Source organism: Salvelinus fontinalis, chromosome 25 (genome assembly GCF_029448725.1).
Source record: "Salvelinus fontinalis isolate EN_2023a chromosome 25, ASM2944872v1, whole genome shotgun sequence".
NCBI classification, from domain to species: Eukaryota; Metazoa; Chordata; class Actinopteri; order Salmoniformes; family Salmonidae; genus Salvelinus; species Salvelinus fontinalis.
In genome coordinates, this window is record NC_074689.1 from 19,567,123 (window position 1) to 19,587,174 (window position 20,052).

The 20,052-nt window shown below is 43.9% G+C and overlaps 1 protein-coding gene across 9 annotated transcripts in view; it reads right to left on the reverse strand.

Annotated features, from left to right (window-relative positions):
* Window positions 1–10,848: 10,848 nt before the first annotated feature.
* The window catches only part of LOC129822950 (pleckstrin homology-like domain family B member 2), a 49,704-nt gene continuing 40,500 nt past the window's right edge, over window positions 10,849–20,052 (reverse strand). For 3 of the 9 annotated variants that reach the window (XM_055881527.1, XM_055881529.1, XM_055881533.1), the window contains 10 exons: window positions 17,795–17,989; window positions 16,451–16,645; window positions 16,230–16,370; window positions 15,955–16,054; window positions 14,803–14,956; window positions 13,208–13,298; window positions 12,976–13,122; window positions 12,671–12,890; window positions 12,471–12,556; window positions 10,849–12,352 (listed from right to left, as the gene is read on the reverse strand). In XM_055881527.1, coding sequence (XP_055737502.1) covers window positions 12,212–12,352; window positions 12,471–12,556; window positions 12,671–12,890; window positions 12,976–13,122; window positions 13,208–13,298; window positions 14,803–14,956; window positions 15,955–16,054; window positions 16,230–16,370; window positions 16,451–16,645; window positions 17,795–17,989 — 1,470 coding nt within the window. In that variant the 3' untranslated portion in view covers window positions 10,849–12,211. The remainder of the gene's footprint in view (window positions 12,353–12,470; window positions 12,557–12,670; window positions 12,891–12,975; window positions 13,123–13,207; window positions 13,299–14,802; window positions 14,957–15,954; window positions 16,055–16,229; window positions 16,371–16,450; window positions 16,646–17,794; window positions 17,990–20,052) is intronic. The other 6 variants (XM_055881528.1, XM_055881530.1, XM_055881535.1 and 3 more) reach the window with 4 other exon arrangements.

Here is a 20,052-nt window from a genome sequence, read left to right on the forward strand (position 1 = left end):
TGTGAAAAACTGAGTTTAAATATATTTGGCTAAGTATCTATGTAATCTTCCGAATTCAACTGTATACTCATCGCCCCATGATGATTGTACTCATGAGGAAACATAATACTCTGTCTGTTCTTATAGTTTTACACACATGGTTCCTAAATTACGGTGATCCATAGCAGTGAATCTGAAGTAGTAGACTCGTCTCACTGGTGCAGTGAAGATGCCTGCATCAGAGGAGAAGCAGGGAGACATCAACATTCTCAATTTCTGATAGACACTGCAGGACTGTCAGTCATTACATTCATACTCTGTCAATGAATATGAGAGAGCAGCTGATTATGACTTTAAAGCTTGAACCTCTCAGTAGAGGTTGTTCACTCCTATCATTGGCGACCCATCATTCAGGACTGGTGGGGCTTGTTTTGCATGTTTTTTTGCCATTAATACGTGTCACATCAGTTGGCAAACAATGTAAAATAATTTTAAAAAATCATTGTGTTAATAAAGCCGCATACAAACATGGTCTATTTTTTTGCTTTCTTGCGTAATGCAGCTCCGAAATGCAAACGTTTCAGCCTAGCTCAGTGCTTTCTGAGCTTTTCTACGTCACCTCAAAATCTACAGGGAGAACTCGAAAATTCAAGCTCCTTGGGTGCTGCCATAGAGTTTCATTTGAAGTGCCCATCCAAGAAGGCTTAAGGTCATTGGCCACAGATAAAATGACGTCAAATCACGTTATATCTACTGTAGCTTTGTTTGGACTGATCATGTCAACATCATACCTTCAAAATCTTAGCTAGCAAGCTAGACAAGCAGTCATCTTCATGAATCACGTCGACAATCTACTGGTAAATCCTTTTCAATCCTTGTCATATGAAGAGATATTATAGATAAAACGTATCGGTGCTCATCGGCCATTGGAAATAAACATTACACAACAAGTTGGAAATCGCAAATTCAACAATGAGTGGTTTGGAAGGAATCAGTGGCTAACTGCAAGTGCTGCAAAGCAATCACAAGCTTGCTATTCAGTGGAGCGGGTGTGTGGTCCAAGTCTGGGTTTAAGGGTCTCTTTTCTAAGCTTAAAAGAATAAACATTCGGGTTCCACGAGTGACGCAGCGGTCTAAGGCACTGCATCACAGTGTTAGAGGCGTCACTACAGACCCAGGTTCCATAGGGAGTCCAATAGGGCGGCGCACAATTGGCCCAGCGCTGTCTTGGTTAGGGGAGGGTTTGGCAGGGGGGGGCTTTACTTGGCTCATCGCTCTCTAGCGACTCCTTGTGGCGGTCCGGGTGCCTGCAGGCTGACCTCGGTCGTCTGGTGAACGGTGTTTCCTCCGGCACATTGGTACGGCTGGCTTCCTGGTTAAGTGGGCAGGTGTTAAGAAGCGTGGTTTAGCGGGTCATGTTTTGGAGGACGCATGACTCGACCTTCGCCTCCCGAGCCCGTTGGGGAGTTGCAGCGATGAGACAAGATCGAAATTGGGAAGAAAAAGCGTAAAATACAAAAAAAATGATCATCATTCAACACTATGGACCAGAAAAGGTTGAATACATTGGCCATGGTTTCAATCCAGCATGACTTCTGCCGCATTCAAAACAAATGGAAACTTGGACTGGAAAATCTCAAAGTTCAAAACAACTGGGAACTCGGGAAAAAACAAGCTCCTATTGGGAAAATAGGTTTTGAACGGTCATCCAACTCGGAATTCGGGAACTCGGGCCTCTTTGTAGAACTCCAACCTGAAGATCACTGACGTCATGATTCAACCTTGTTTTTTTTCAGAGTTCCCAGTTGTCTTTAAAGTACCCTAAATCCAGAGAATTCTGGATGACAAAGTTTGATGACAAAATTTGCCCACAAGGAGCGCTGCACCACCTTCCTGTTCAAGTGAGCACAGCACAACAAGGTAAGTCCAAAAATGTATTGTATGCTGCTGCTGCATAACTTATGTAATATGTCAGGGAGATATGTATACTGCAGCTAAGAAAGTAATACTAAGTGTATGTTGTGTAGTAAGCTGTTAGTAGCCCATGTGCCTCACCCTAATAATCTGGTCCCTTTTCCCCTCATAACTTAGTCTACTGTTCTGACTTGGTGGTGCACATGTAGCCTATAGCCTGTTTTAGAGAAATGTCATCATCATACACTGCTCAAAAAAATAAAGGGAACACTTAAACAACACAATGTAACTCCAAGTCAATCACACTTCTGTGAAATCAAACTGTCCACTTAGGAAGCAACACTGATTGACAATACATTTCACATGCTGTTGTGCAAATGGAATAGACAACAGGTGGAAATTATAGGCAATTAGCAAGACACTCCCAATAGAGGAGTGGTTCTGCAGGTGGTGACCACAGACCAATTCTCAGTTCCTATGCTTCCTGGCTAATGTTTTGGTCACTTTTGAATGCTGGCGGTGCTTTCACTCTAGTGGTAGCATGAGACGGAGTCTACAACCCACACAAGTGGCTCAGGTAGTGCAGCTCATCCAGGATGGCACATCAATGCGAGCTGTGGCAAGAAGGTTTGCTGTGTCTGTCAGCGTAGTGTCCAGAGCATAGAGGCGCTACCAGGAGACAGGCCAGTACATCAGGAGACGTGGAGGAGGCCGTAGGAGGGCAACAACCCAGCAGCAGGACCGCTACCTACGCCTTTGTGCAAGGAGGAGCACGGCCAGAGCCCTGCAAAATAACCTCCAGCAGGCCACAAATGTGCATGTGTTTGCTCAAACGGTCAGAAACAGACTCCATGAGGGTGGTATGAGGGCCCGACGTCCACAGGTGGGGGTTGTGCTTACAGCCCAACACCGTGCAGGACGTTTGGCATTTGCCAGAGAACACCAAGATTGGCAAATTCGCCACTGGCGCCCTGTGCTCTTCACAGATGAAAGCAGGTTCACACGCACATGTGACAGACGTGACAGAGTCTGGAGATGCCGTGGAGAACGTTCTGCTGCCTGCAACATCCTCCAGCATGACCGGTTTGGCGGTGGGTCAGTCATGGTGTGGCGTGGCATTTCTTTGGGGGGCCGCACAGCCCTCCATGTGCTCACCAGAGGTAGCCTGACTGCCATTAGGTACCGAGATGAGATCCTCAGACCCCTTGTGAGACCATATGCTGGTGCGGTTGGCCCTGGGTCAGCACATTCAACTGTGTAAAGAAAAAAGTATTTAATAAGAATATTTAATTCATTCAGATCTAGGATGTGTTATTTTAGTGTTCCCTTTATTTTTTTGAGCAGTGTATATTGTAAGACCTTTCATTGTCTGTTTATATGCCCCCTTTATTTATCCTACGGTTCTGACTTGGTGTACATGGAGAATACTGTAATGTTCTAAATTCTGTCACTGTACATTTCAAAAGTGCTAAACAAATAGGTATATTGACTACATCCGTCCTAGCTCGAAATTACGAATTGCCTCTTATCCGCCCTTCGTCCCCTTATGTTTTAGCAAGTCAGCCATATCCGCTATGTCTTTTAAAAGGCAGTAAATGAGGCTGAATTAACTGTTTCGCTGCCAGACAAGGCTCCGCTGATAGCCAGGTGTAGCTGTGGTAAGGATTCACTCCATGGTGCTGAAAAGAAAGCTCTGCTGTTGGGACAGCTTTATGTAGGTCCTAACAGTTTGTGGGCACCGTTTGTCACACTTATAGTGCAATTAATGTATTGTTTAGTGTTGTGTTTTGTAGTAGCTTAGCTGGCATGCATAATGTTTGTTATTGTTGAGTTTGCCCCACCAAGATTGACATGCTAAAATCGCGACTGACTCCTATTCATAGAGGTCACAAGTCATTGTTCTTGTTTTCTGTGTGTATACCTATACTTGTTCTTTACAATCTGATGGCACTGTAATGGCACAACTAATACTTTTTGAAGTATTAGTAGTATGCACTACTATACCAGTAACTGAGTTGTAGGCCGTGCCGATGTTGGTGATGACTTTACTGTAGATGAGCGGGATTTCAGTACTGAAAGGTCCCAACAGTCCATCACCTAAATCAACAGAGAAGGCCAGCTTTGGTCTGTCTGTAAACACAGGAGAGTGAAAAAAAACATTTACAAGATAATTTACTTAAGTGTAATTAAAGTTAAATATAAATCATGTTTTTATCTGGTTGTCTTTTATGCATTTTATCCAAATCTTAAAGCAAACTATAACTTTAAAATCCAAATGTGGATGAATAAACATGAGGAAAGGTTTGTCTGCATCGGTTACCTGCATTCTGTCTCTTCAGCTCTTCCACCTCCCTCTCACTGGTACTCTGGCCTCCAAGGCTGTGGTTTAACAGAAAACATATGCAAAAGCGAACTTGAATTTAGTTATCCTGACCATTTTTAAGGTGATGGTTTCATTATGTCAAAGTCCTCCTAGTACTTGTGTTTTCACTCTCACTGGCTGTCACTGGCCACCAGGGCTGACATAACATGAAAGAAAATATGATTACTGAACAAAGTTAAACCATAATATCAAACATTACTCAAATACAGTAAATGTATAATTTCTAACTGATGACATCTCTGTGACATTTACCTGCATTCTGTTTCTCCAACCTTGTTCTTCTGGAGCTGCAGTTCAGTCTTGGCGACACACTGCTCCTCTCTAAGAGCCGTCGCCTCGTTTTCACTGGCTGTCACTCTGGCCCACATGGCTGGCAGTTCAGCTGCTTGTGCTGAAATTATGTCATTTTGACAATCAGTTCTCAAAAATGGTTAATCTTTCACTGATATGACCTCATAATGCCCATAATCAGCTAATTACCTGCATTCTCCCCCTCACTGTTCCTCAGTCTGCCCTACGTGTTCCTCAGCTCCACTCATTTTGAGCGGCGAGGTTGGTAGACTGTGTTTAACCCTGTTAAGTGTTGTCTTTCTCTCTGACCCCTCCACTCTCTCCCTGACTCCATGCCCAAGACAGACAGAACAGCAACACCAGCAGAGAAGAGCACCCCTAATTCTGAAATGGTACCTCTTCAGAAATGATGTAGTCTATGAGGCTCTGCCCCCTTATTTATATACACTCACAACGTAGTGAGCCGCTGCATGACAATTTAACATGTTTCTGACTCGCTGATTGGACAGAAAACCTTGCCAAAGATGATGTCATAGCAGGTCTCTTGTATCTGATGTGGGAGAAATGAACCTGTGCTTTGTCCCAAAGTAACCCCCTCTGTGTACATAATGCACCTCTAGTCTACACCTATGTCTGGAGAGAATACTCAGAGCCAGTCTGAATACAGAACAAGATTAGCTTCTAGTGGTTCGGGTTTGGAACTGCAGGTTCTGAGCACATGACATAAGGCATGATGGAGCCTCTCATTGATAATGTTGATCAGAGCCTCAATAATAACCAACACTGCACTATGTACAAAACAATGTTTCACTGTCCCAGGTCACCTCATCTATCCACTACTTTGTTTCACAGTATAGAATAGTAAGTCGTCATAGGTACAAGGAGAGACATAAAGCCTTGATCTGTTTATTCAGACTAATGAGAAGAACAGTTCTGTGTGGTAATTAGAAGCCCTCGTCTAACTTCACTTGAGATAGAAACATTTCCCCCTCACACAGGAGAGAGCAGGAAACCACTGAAGGTGTTGAAGTTATTACTATTATCATAGAGCCTCCTGTCTGAGGGTAGACCTCACCCCCCTCCTACAGCTCTAGAGAGAATGCATTTGAAATATGCACATTCTAGCCATGTGAATCGATATTGATATTCTCATTAAACATAACTCTGAGGTCATTGTGATTTAGCTTTACACCCATGTTATGTCCAATATATTCTATAGTAGTGAATGTGAGGTAGTAGACTCCTCTCACTGGTGCTGTGAAGATACCTGCATCAGAGAAGCAGGGGGGCCAGCACTGCCCACTTTTCTATTACAGTAAACTGTTCAGTGTGTGTTGATTAGTGTTGCCTGGTGCTGTGAAGATGATATTTAATATTTAATTGCCTTTGGGTTGTAGGCCCTGCCAGTGTTGGTGATGACTCTACTGTAGACCAGTGTGGTGTCAGTATTGAAAGGTCCTACAGTTTCTGAATCAGTCAAACCTGCAGAGAAGGCCACATTTGGCCTGTCTGTGAACACAGGGCAGTCAGCTGATTAATCAACTGATTTCTTTTTGAAGAGAAGATAGGCTACTGCACATAGAAAATATATGCAGGGCTCATAAAACAAATTTGTTTTCGTGGAAACAAAGATGGAGACAGAATTACTGTTGATCTTCCTAAACAAATAGAAAATGTTATTTTGTAATACATTTAATGAATTACCTTGTTCAGTTTCAGGTCATTACTTGCCTTCTCACTCTGACTGATTCAGTCTGGTCCTCATAGCTGACAGTTCAGCTGTTTACCCTGAAATAATGGGAAGATGTACATTTCTTCTTTATGTCAGGGGTGGTGGTCTGACCGCTCGTCTGTTTGTGAGTCATCTCTGTAGCTACAGTCATTTGGCTCTCGATCTGAACCTCTCTCACCCTGCTCTCCCTCCCTCCCATCCCTGACCCTGCTGAGTGATGACATCCTGTCTGACCCCTCCACTCTCTCCCTGAGCCCATACCCTAGACAGACAGAACAGCAACACCAGCAGAGCTAAAGCACCCCTAATTCTGAAATGGCACCTATTCAGAAATTACATAGTCTATGAGGCTCTGTCCTCTTATTTATATACACAGACTGTACAAAACGTTAGAAACACCTTCCTAATACTGAGTTGTACCCCCATTTGCTCTCGGAACAGCCTCAATTCGTCAGGGCATGGACTCTACAAGGTGTCGAAAGCGTTCCACAGGGATGCTGGCCCATGTTTACTCCAATGCTTCCCACAGTTGTGTCAAGTTGGCTGGATGTCCTTTGGGTGGTGTTCCATTCTTGATACACACAGGAAACTGTTGAGTGTGAAAAACCCAGCAGCGTTGCAGTTCTTGTCACACTCAAATCGGTGTGCCTGGCACCTACTACCATACGCCATTCAAATGCAAATATTTTGTCTTGCCCATTCACCCTCTGAAGGGTACACATACACAATTCATGTCTAAATTGTCTTAAGAATTGAAATTCCTTCTTTAACCTGTCTCCTCCCCTTCATCTACACTGATTGAAGTGGATTTAACAAGTCACACCAATAAGGGATCATAGCTTTCACCTGTATTCACCTGGTCATTATGTCATGGAAAGAGCAGGTGTTCCTAATGTTTTGTATACTCAGTGCACACACAATGTAATGTAAGTAGTAAGCTGCTTCATAAGAATTGTGCAAATGTTTCTGAAAAAAATTGCCAAAGAAGATGTGATTGCAGGTCTATATCTGATGTTCTTTAAGACCATGGGAGAAGTGAACCTGTTCTTTGCTTGAAGGCCTTCATTGGTTAGTCAGCCAAAGTAAACAAAAGGAAGCAGGAACACATTGAAACATACACCCACTGACATACATGGTAATATAGCAAGGTAACATAGCATGTATTTCCTTTAGAGGGGATATGTATGTGCAAATAATATGGTTATTTGTATGTAAGTGTGTGCAGAGCAAACAGTAGGAAGTCAATTATACAAAAAGAGACACAAATCCTTTATAAGGACGTTATTAAAGGTTACGAGAAGAACAGTTGGGTGTCTAGGAAGCCCTAACCTCCTGACTCCTGACCTCCTGACTATACTATACCTAACCTCCAGACTCTTCACCTAACCTCCAGACTCTACACCTAACCTCCAGACTCTACACCTAACCTCCTGACTCTACACCTAACCTCCTGACTCTACACCTAACCTCCTGACTCTACACCTAACCTCCTGACTCTACACCTAACCTCCTGACTCTACACCTAACCTCCTGACTCTACACCTAACCTCCTGACTCTACACCTAACCTCCTGACTCTACACCTAACCTCCTGACTCTACACCTAACCTCCTGACTCTACACCTAACCTCCTGACTCTTCACCTAACCTCCTGACTCTTCACCTAACCTCCTGACTCTTCACCTAACCTCCTGACTCTTCACCTAACCTCCTGACTCTACACCTAACCTGCGGACTTTACCTAACCTCCTGAGCTCAATACGGCATTCTCCATCACACAGGGAAGAATAGAAAACCAATGAAGGTGGTGTAGTTATTTATATCACCATAGAGCCCACACCCTGAATAGAGACGACATCCCCCTCCTCCAGCTCTAGAGACAATAAACGGAACAAGAACTCATGTTTTCCATTGTCAGGGTGTTCATATTTTACCATAACCCTCTGATAATTGTGGAAAAGGGCCGCACCTGTATTATAGCTGCGCCATTCCACTGTATTTTATCTGTAGTAGTAGACTCCTCTCACTGGTGCTGTGAAAATACCTGCATCAGAGGAGAAGCAAGGAGAGATCAACACTGTCATTGCAACTTATTGGAGATATTGGACTGAATGTCTGTCTATGCAGTGCCTTCGGAAAGTATTCAGACCCCTTGACTTATTTGTTACGTTACAGCCTCATTCTAAAATGGATTAAAACGTTTTTATCCCTCATCAATATACACACAATACCAAAACAGGTTTAGACAATTTTGCTAATTTATAAAAAATTACACAAGTTTTCAGACCCTTTACTCAGTACTTTGTTGAAGCACCTTTGGCAGCGATTGCAGCATCGAGTCTCCTTGGGTATGACGCAACAAGCTTGACACACCTGTATTTTGGGAGATTCTTCTCTGCAGATCCTCTCAAGCTCTGTCAGGTTGGATGGGGAGCATTGCTGCACAGATATTTTCATGTCTCTCCAGAGATGTTCGATTGGGTTAAAGTCCAGGCTCTGGCTGGGCCACTCAAGGACATTCATAGACTTGTCCCAAAGCCACTCCTGCGTTGTCTTGGCTGTGTGCTTAGGGTCGTTGCCCTGTTGGAATGTGAACCTTCACCCCAGTCTGAAGTCCTGACCGCTCTGGAGCAGTTTTTCATCAAGCATCTCTCTGTACTTTGCTCCGTTCATCTTTCCCTCGATCCTGACTAGTCTCCCAGTCCCTGCCGCTAAAAAACATCCCTACAGCATGATGCTGCCACCACCATGCTTCACCGTAGGGATGGTGCCAGGTTTCCTCCAGACATGACATTTGGCATTCAGGCCAAATAGTTCAATCTTGGTTTCATCAGACCAGAGAATCTTATTTCTCATGGTCTGAGAGTCCTTTAGGTGCCTTATGGCAAACTCCACTGAGGAGTGGCTTCCATCTGGCCATTCTACCATAAAGGCCTGATTGGTGGAGTGCTGCAGAGATAGTTGTCCTTCTGCAAGGTTCTCCCATCTCCACAGAGGAACTCTGGAGCTCTGTCATATTGACCATCAGGTTCTTGGTCACCTCCCTGACCAAGGCCCTTAACCCCCGATTCCTCAGTTTGGCCGGGCAGCCAGCTCTAGGAAGTCTTGGTGGTTCCAAACTTTTTAAATTTAAAAATGATGGCGGCCACTGTGTTCTTGGGGACTTTCAGTGCTGCAGACATGTTTTGGTACCCTTCCCCAGATCTGTGCCTTGACACAATCCTGTCTCGGAGCTCTACGGACAATTCCTTCAACCTCATGGCTTGGTTTTTTCTCAGACATGCACTGTCAACTGTGGGACCTAATATAGACAGGTGTGTGCCTTTCCAACTCATGTCCAATCAATTGAATTTACCACAGGTGGACTCCAATCAAGTTGTAGAAACATCTCAAGGATGATCAATGGAAACAGGATGCACCTGAGCTCAATTTAGAGTCTAATATTAATGGGTCTGAATACTTATGTAAATAAGGTATCCTTTTTTAAATTGGATTATAAAATTGGCAAAAACTTTTAAAACCATGTTTTCGCTTGGTTGGTCATTATGGGGTATTGTGTGTAGATTTGAGGATTTTGTTTTATTTCATCAATTTTAGAATAGGGCTGTAACGTAACAAAATGGGGCAAAAGTCAAGGGGTCTGAATACTTTTTGAAGGCACTGTATACATGTTTAGGATGATTTACATTGCATTTTATATTTAGAAAGATGCATTTGAGGTAAGATAAATAAACGTGCCAGTTCATGTCTGTACTTGTGTAGTACCTGCATTTGCTCTCTCCAGCTCCTTCACCTTCTCACTGACTGTCACTCTGCCCCCCATGGATAACAATTCAGCTACTTTGACTGGAATTATAGGAAAACAATATGAATATGTTGATCTGACATCCACTCTCCGTTACACCACATCACTCAGTGCACCTCAGTTCGGTCCAGATGTCAGGGGTGGTGGTGGTCTCTTGCCCTTCACTGTGACCCTGTTGAGTGATGTAATTCTCTCTGACCCCTCCACTCTCTCCCTGACTCCATGCTCCAGACAGACAGACCAGCAGAGCTACAGCACCACTTATTCTGAAATGATACATCTTTTAGACATGATGTATTCTATAGGCACAATCCCCTTCCTTATATACACATGCACAAGTTAGGGAGCCACCGCATGAGAATGTAACATGTGTTTCTGACAGAAAAACAAGAACATCAAGAACTCGCTGATTGAACAGAAAACTGTGATAAAGATGAGGTTATAGCAGGTCTCTATTATCTGATGTTCTTTAAGACCGTGGGAGAAGTGAACCTGTTCTTTGGTTGAAGATCTCTCCTCATGTAACCCCTGTGTGTATACAATGTGCCAAGAGGACTGAGAGCCAGTCTGAATACAGGACCAGATCACCCTCTAGTGGTTCTGATACAACACCGCTGCTTCTGATCACATGGAGTTCCCAGTGATGTTTAGCATAAACAGAATCTTTACATGGATCATAGACCCTTCCATCAAATCAATGTCTCATGAAAGCATGTTATCTTTTCAAGAAAAATGACCAAACACATTTTCAAGTGACAATATGTTCTTACTTTAATATTTGTTCTTGCTTTTTCTGTATGCAGAAATAAAGATACATGCATTGATAATCAATAGCATAAAAACAGTATGATATAGCTACATGATCAAAAAAACTGCCATTTAAAAATATATAGATATATATAATGGTTTAAAAGCACATTAATGCCCGATAATGAATCAAACCCCTGGCTAGCCTGACCCCGGATACTTCATATCTGAAAGGATACCGTAGAAACAATAGGCAGGGTGGAATTTAGTCATGTAAGTAAGCATTTCACTGTTAGTCTTCACCTGTTGTTTATGAAGCAAGTGACAAAAACGGATTGGATTTGCTTACACCTGTCCTTTCAGTTCTACACTCACTGCATAATGTGCTAGGTTCGAGTTGGGATGGTTTAGGGGTCATTCTCTGTCCCTCAGAGTGTTCAACTGTCACCCTCTACTGAAGAGAGGGAATAGCTAGATGTATATGATGGTGGGAAGGAAAAGCATCATGACTCAGCACTAACATACAGTAAACCTATATGCCAAGGCTGCTCACCATAAAACAAGGCATTTGATAAATACAACTCACAGCTAACATATAGCTATCTGGTTAGTCAACGATAACATACGCAGCGAAAGCTCGACCAGCATGATTATAATCTGTGAGGGTTAACCTATATGATCCTGTATTTATTCTACCACTGACATGTATAAGGCTCCATCTCAATGACAACGTATTCCCCAAATAGCAGCCTTGGGTATTGTATTTTACCACAGATTACTTGACCTTTGGCTACACTGGAAGACGCAATGGAGGACATTGGCCTCATGAGTTAAGACACCATACAATAAGATTAGCACCTCTGGGTTATGTGATCACAATGTAACAAACACACACACAGGAGACCTGAGGTCTTTGGGGATGAGTAAATATCAGTAACTTGTCCCCTGATCATTTGACCCTACACAACCAGGAATTGAAATGACCGTTCTGTTTGCTTGTTTACTAATGATACATAAAAACACTGGCCAATCCCAGCGGAGCTACTGTGAGAGTTAAGGCACACTGTCGGAGAACACGTACTTGGACATTTTTATAATAATAAAATACAGAAATAAAAACAACAGTCCATCTCTGTCACAGAGAAGAGAGAGGAGCTAATCCTGTCGTCATAACCACATGCTGGCTGTATCCTTCCACTCCGAAGCACCCCTCTTTATACCATGAACTGAGTGTATCCTTCCGACGCGTACAGATCAAGTCTCCTACACCATAAAGTGGGTGTATCCCTCTGCCATGGCCATATCACGCCTTCTACACCATGAACTGAGTGTATCCCTCCGCCATGCCCATATCGCGCCTTCTACACCATGAACTGAGTGTATCCCTCGGCCCCAGTGACAATGACATCCATCCAGATCCTCATGGCCTCAGGAGAGGGGGCCACCATGTAATAGACCCTGTCATGAGTCTTCACACTGAACGTCAGACACGGGTTAGGACTCTGGAGGGAAGGAGGGGGAGAGAAGAATAGGGAAAGGGATCAGATACAGCAAGGCTACAAGGATTCAGCATTTAATAAGAGAAAGACCGTGTCTCACACACAATAAAGGAGTAGGTACCTTGTGTGCGTTCTTTAAGTGGTCGTAGTAAACTTCCTCTATTGCTTGGAAGTAGATGACCCCTTTCAGCTTGGCCTCATGCTTGTCTGCAGCAGTGACAAAATACACAACAGTTAGAAACACACAAGCAGACCAGAAGAGTAGGACTTAGCGGTGTGTGTTACTCACACTCCAGTCCATGGTCCCTGTCCGTTGTTTACCTGAGAAGTAGGAGAGTGTTCGTCGGTTGCGGTCAAAGACGAACCAGCGTTTCTTCCAGGTCTTGATCTTTCCCCCCATCTTGACCAGGAATCCTCGGCACGTCTTCTCCGTGAGGGACAGGTGGAAACAGGTGTCAGCACTGTGGCCCGCTGACTCTATATGGGCTTTTAGGTCAAAGTCATCCTTACGAACTGGTAGGTAGCGCGTCAGAGGACGGGACTGTGGGGACAGGGGTTAAAGGTTACTCTAGTGTTCAGCAATCTTAGTCCTGGAGAGATATTGTTTCGTATGCCTATTGTTTCACCTGTGCTCTCTGTTTCTCCCGTAGTTTCACCTCCCTGTCGATGAGTTTCTGTCGTCTGTTGGTCTCCTCCTGCAGTCGTTTCTCCAGATCCTCCCTCCTCCTCCTCTCCTCCTCCAGAGCCTGTTTGCGTGACTCCATCTCTTGCTCCTGCACCAGACACACCACACACTTTACTTTAGATGTCAGTGTGTGTGTGTGTTTGTTTGTTTATCTGTGCACGTGTGTATGCTACCTTGTGTTCTATGAGGCGATTCTTCTCTGCCTGAGCCTGTCTCAGCAGACGCTCCATTTCCTCCAGTTTGGTCACGTTAGACATACTGGCACTGCAACACACAGTCATTCTACAGGCTGGGAATGATGCAGCACAGGACTTATTCTTCCCATGGAACACACAGTCATTAAGAATGGGCCCTGCTGGAACACATTAGAACCAGCCTGGACGTGTGTGTGTGTGTACGTGTGTGTGTGTCAGCACAGTCTGCTGCTTTTCATTTCCACTTCAAAAGAACACCTGGAATAAGTCTAACTAACTCCTCCTCTATCCATCTCTGCTTCATCTCTACCATAATCCTTCATTCCTTCTCTCAACCCTCTTCCCTCTCATCTCTCTCTCTCCTCTCGACATCTCTTCGCTTACATTTGAATAATTTAGCAGACGCTTTTATCTAGGGCGACAGTAGTGAGTGCATGCATTCTCATCGTTTTTTGTACTATGGCGCTGCAAGCACCATGCTCTACCAACGGAGCCACACGGGGCTTCTCTTTCCTGTTCCTGTCACCTTTCTCTGAAAGAGGCCTCTCCCTTACATAACTAGTACACACACACGTCACTCCAGTGATGGCTTTACAGAGATGCAGTATTCCATATGGTGTTCCATTCCCGAGGCTACATAGATACTCCTTTGGGAATTATCCTGATTGGAGCACTGTGTGTGTGTTTGTATGTGTGATTACAGCGCCATGCAGATCAGAGAAGTAATCCAACAGGAATGCTAGCCAGGAAGTATAAGCAACCTGAAGCTCAGACGCTCTCCCTCCCTCCCTCCCTCCCCCCTGCTTACCTGCATATATGAGAGGGAATGGAGCTTATTGTCCATTCAGATGCGCCAAGCTAGTCCAGTTCAATTTAACCCCAAAAGAACCAACCAGAGCCAAGACCCACAGAATACAGAATCTGTGCCGTGAGTGTACAGAACCAATCCCGTTTTATCTTCAGTCCAATCAGAAATGAAACCACAAAACCTAATTGTGCTTTGCTGTGTCACTGAAAGCTTCACGGTGCACAGAAACAAGCAAACAGCTCCAATGTCTGGACCACAGAAACAGACTAAGCCATCTAAATCCCAGGGGTGTAGAGCTGGACTGAACCCTCTCCAGACAGAGACAGAGAGACAGAGAGAGAGAGAGACAGAGACAGAGAGAGAGAGAGAGCACTCTACATACAGAACTCATGATTTCACCATAGTGAGGCTGAACCCCAAATCTACCTCCGCTTGATAGCTATCCCCGCTTGTAACCTGACTCCCCTAACCTCCCCCTGAGGAGGGAGCCTAAATGGCAGGAGAGCTACAGGTCCATTTGCAAACATACTTTTTACATTAGCTCTACACAAAGTCACACAAATGTTTCAACATGCATGAACATTCACCTCTCTCCCTCTCCATGTTTCACATGATAGAAAATGAGAAACTGACTTCATATGATCGGTATGCACATTCAGCCTCTGAACACACACATATCAATTCTCCCACTTTTCCTTCACCTCTCCAACACACACACACACACACACACACACACACACACACACACACACACACACACCCCTACCAGGAGACGTTGTCGGGGGAGCAGGCAGAGATGCTGGTCTCCATTGAGTCAGAGCTGTCCACGCTCATGGTGTCGTATGCCTGGCCGTTATCACAGTAACCGTAGGTGTCCAGATACACGTTGGACTGGGAGGCGGCCCGAGAGCTCGGCTGACCTAGACCAAGACCACACACGGTCAGACAGAGAGAAACCACAACAAAATCACACAGTCAGAAAGAGAGAGACCACTACCAAAGCACACAGGGTCCAAGAGAGAGAGAACAAAGCCCAGAAAGAGAGGATACAAAAATATATTTTTTAAACAGCGTGAGAGAAAAGCTGTGCATATTTGATGTGTGTATACCATTGAGTTACCTGTCTGTACCCCTCCCTGCACTGAGCCCTGTTCTCCAAGACCGCTCCCCACCTCAGGGACCACAGTCTGACCGTACGGTACAGACTGTTGGCCCTCCCTCTGATCACACTGACCAGCCACGGTTAAAACACACACAGCAAACTAAAGGTGCAAAAAGTTACCACAACCAAAAGGTCCAAATAACAATGTCCAAAACCGTTTAGTCCAAAAAATAGATCCCAGAACAATATGAACAACCACAACCAGTGGACCTCCAACCTGACTGTCACTACGAAGGGAGTAATGTAACACGCACTCCTACAGTAGGGTACAGCAAAGACACACACACACACAGACCGAGACACACACAGGAAGCCTGATAACATCACCCAGAGAGGGTCAGAGACACACCACACCCCTCTGATGACCCACCCCAAGGGACAGGCTTCAATCTCACCACAACACGTGCACGCAAACACACACGTTATCCATGGGTTACTAGGACCTATTAACGGATGCTTCACAACAGCAGAGAGCATTTCCTGCCTCTCCTCAAATCCCTCTACAAGCAAATAAACAAACCATGCTTCTGTCCACCCATCACACACACATCTGACGATCCATCTTTTTTATAGGTTGAAACCCTTGCCTTATAAGGTAAGCTGTGTGACTAACTTGTCCCGAGGGTCACTGGTGGTGTGACAGACAACTCTCCTAGACAAACTCCTCTTCCCTCCCCTAGTGAGTACTTCAGTACTCAGTAGTGAGTACTTCAGTTTCGCGGTCAGTTTACACATGCGTGAGGTGTGTGTCCTCACCCTTGTGCAGGCGCCGTTTATCTGTGTCTCTATTGGAGACAGACATGGCCCGGGGTAGAATACTGCCACAGCTAGAACTCTGGACCAGGGGCTGATGGGACTGTGGAGGACCAGAAAGAGAGATTAAAGGTGTGTGTGTGTGTGAGAGTGAGTGAGTGAGTGAGTGAGTGAGTGAGTGAGTGAGTGAGTGAGTGAGTGAGTGAGTGAGTGAGTGAGTGTGTGTGTGTGTGTGTGTGTGTGAGTGAGAGAGTGAATGTGTGTGTGTGTGTGTGTACCTTGTTAGGCATGCTGCGTCCTAGTGTAGCACAGTTGAACTGAGGGGTGACAATGGACGGGGTCTTCTTCCTGGGTAATGTGTCACTCAGGTGGGCCCCACCTTTCACTAACCTCTTTCTCTCCTCCAGTGAACGGAAGTGCTGAACACACACACAATAGTCAGAATCACACACACACGCGCGCGCACACACACACACGCGCACACACACACAGCCTTTACCTGCCTGTTGTGGCGGTGTTTTTTGACAGGCAGAGGAGGAGGAGGAGAGTCAGGGAGGGGAGAGGGGTCACGATAGGTCACCATGTCCTCCGGCCAATGAACCGAGGGGGTTTTGGTGAGAGGGGGGCGGCGGGGCAACAGGGGATGGGAGGAAAAGGAGGAAGGACAATCGACAGGAGAGGAGGAGTGACAGAGCTTAAAGAGGAAGAGAAGAACACCATCAAAGAAAGAGAGAGTACAGCAGACAAAATATAAAATCAAGAAAAATTGAAACGCAAATGCATGGAAAACTGAGGAAGGCATACAGTGCATTCGGAAAGTTTTCAGACACCCATAGGGATGGTGCCAGGTTTCCTCCAGGTGAGATGCTTGGCAATCAGGACAAATAATCCAATCTTGGTTTCATCAAACCAGAGAATCTTGTTTCTCATGGTCTGAGAATACTTTGGCAAACTCTAAGCGGGCTGTCGTGTGCCTTTTACTGAAGAGTGGCTTCCTTCTGACCATTCTACCATGAAAGCCTGATTGGTGGAGTGCTGCAGAGATGGTTGCCCTTCTGAAAGATTCTCCCATCTCCACAGAGGAACTCTGGAGCTCTGTCAGAGTGACCATTGGGTTCTTGGTCACCCTTCTCCCCCGATTGCTCAGTTTGGCAGGGCAGCCAGGTCTAGGAAGAGTCTCGGTGGTTCCAAACTTCTTCTATTTAAGAACGATGGAGGCCACTGTGTTCTTGGGGACCTTCGATGCTGCAGAAATGTTTTGGTACCCTTTCCCAGATCTGTCTTCCTTTGACCTTATGTCTTGGTTTTTGCTCTAAGCTATAAAAACAAAGAGAGTCGTACACTCCATATGTATAACCTCCCAGTAATTTATTGGGTGAAACATACACTGTGACATACACTGTCAACTGTGGGACCTTATATAGACAGGTGTGTACCTTTCCAAATCATGTTCAATCAATTGAATTTACCACAGGTGGACTCCAATCAAGTTCTAGAAACATCTCAAGAATGATCAATGGAAACATGATGCACCTGAGCTCAATTTCAAGTGACATAGTAAAGGGTCTGAATACTTATGTCAATAAGGTATTTCTGTTTTTAATTTTTAATAAATGTGCAAAAATTTCTACAAATCAGATTTCGCTTTGCCATTATGGGGTATTGTGTGTAGATTGATGAGAGAATTTTTGAAATACATTTTAGAATAAAGCTGTAAAGTCAAAGGATCTGAATACATTCTGAATGCACTGTAAATAATGTTATCCTCCTCCACACAAACACACCTACTGACCAACAAACACACCTACTGACCAACAAACACACGTGCCCCTTACACACACACCTCGTCCTCCGCTGGTTTTTGGGCGCTGTCGTCAGTGGGGGGGTTAGGCTCAGAATCAGGGGAGGAATTGGCCAGAACAGGGGTAGTGGCGGGACTAGGGTTACCCCCCAGCTGGGAGTACATTTCATTGATCTCACTGACTGTTACATAGCCCTGGAACATACCATGAGGGAAAAGGGGGGAGAGAAGAAGTGGCTAGAGATGAAGTGGACAGGGAGAGGGAGAAACAATGGTGAAAGAGAGGGAGATTAAAAGGGAGAGAGATTAAATAAAGAAAGGGGTTGAGAGATAGAGAGAGAGAGAAAGGGAGATTCAGCCATGTTAAAACTTTTTGTTAGCTTGGTCAGTTAAACTGCAGCATCAGAGACAGAGCTGTACTGTTCCATTAGTTTCACATAGACAATGAATGAAGAGAGAAGGTTAAACATAAACAATATGAACATCTTTAAAGGCCAGTTTGTTACCAGTGCAATGTGTTATCATCACTGTATAAATGGAAGACAAGAGAAGGTGTTTCTAAAACGGCCTGTAAAAAGTGCTTCTCAACCTCAAGATTCCTGGATCTATAAGAAACTATCCATCACACAACTCATTCCATAGTTCTCATTTTATCGTTTTGACCATAACCTTTTTGATACAAGGAATCTAAGAAACACTAGCTTAAAGTAAATGTCCAGTGAAACTCTCACTTTTTAAATTCTGTTAACGCACACACAAATAATGTTGTTGACTCGTCCTATACTCGTATGTGGCCAAAGTATAAATTGGAGAAAAAAATACTTAAAACCCCACCTCAAACTTGTACAGTGGGGCAAAAAAGTATTTAGTCAGCCACCAATTGTGCAAGTTCTCCCACTTAAAAAGATGAGAGAGGCCTGTAATTTTCATCATAGGTACACTTCAACTATGACAGACAAAATGAGAAAAAAAATCCAGAAAATCACATTGTAGGATTTTTAATGAATTTATTTGCAAATTATGGTGGAAAATAAGTATTTGGTCACCTACAAACAAGCAAAATATCTGGCTCTCACAGACATGTAACTTCTTCTTTAACTTCTTGTCAATACGGGGGCGCTGTTTTCACTTTGGAAAAAATCGTGCCCAAATGAAACGGCTGAAACGGCCTCGTACTCTGTTCTAGATCATACAATATGCATATTATTATTACTATTGGATAGAAAACACTCTCAAGTTTCTAAAACTGTTTGAATTATATCTGTGAGTAAAACAGAACTCATTTGGCAGCAAACTTCCATATAGGAAGTGAAAAATCTGAAAACGAGGCTCTGTTTCAGGGCCTGCCTATTCAACTGGCTTTTGTTTATCGATATGCATGCACTTCATACGCCTTCCACTAGATGTCAACAGGCAGTGGAAGGGGGAATGGGGTGTCTAGCTTGATCTGAGGCCGAACAAGAGCTTTTGGAGTGACAGGTCCGGTATTTTCTTTGTCTTCGACGGCGCGCGAGGGACCTCGACATTGTCTTCTGAAAAGCGTTCGGTATACACGGCGAATATCTCCGGCTCTGATTTTATTTGATACATATGATAATAACATCATAAAGGAGGTTTTTTCAACCGAGTTTTATCAGTTTATTCACTCTTTTAAAAAAGTATGTATGTCTATGTAGGTATGTGTATGTATATATGTGTGTATGTATGCATACGTGAATGGATATATATATTTACCCAAAAAAATATGGGGGATTGGAAATGGTGCAGACAATTACATTGGAAGCAACATTCTTTCCGCAATATTAAGCTGATCCACCACAAAAAAAAAAAAAAAACCTTGGCTAGCATTGTGGCGCGAATTCGACAGAAGAAATGAACATTCTAAAACCAAACAACGATTTATTCTGGAAATAGGACTCCTTGTACAACATTCTGATGGAAGCTCAGCAAAAGTAAGACAACATTTATGATGTTATTTCGTATTTCTGTGTAATATGTTGATGTCTATTTTCCGCCGTGTTGGTGAGCACTGTCTCACAATAACCCAAGCTGTATGTTGTGGTAAAGTTATTTAAAAAAAATCTAACACAGCGGTTGCATTAAGAACCAGTGTATCTTTCATTTGCCATACAACAAGTATTTTTATGTAAAGTTTATGATGAGTTCTTTGGTCAGATTAGGTGAGTGTCCAAAATATCTCTGGAGATTCTGGTGAATCGTTGCTACGTATTCACAATGTATAACCAGGATTTGTAGCTATAAATATGCATATTTCCGAACAAAACATAAATGTATTGTAT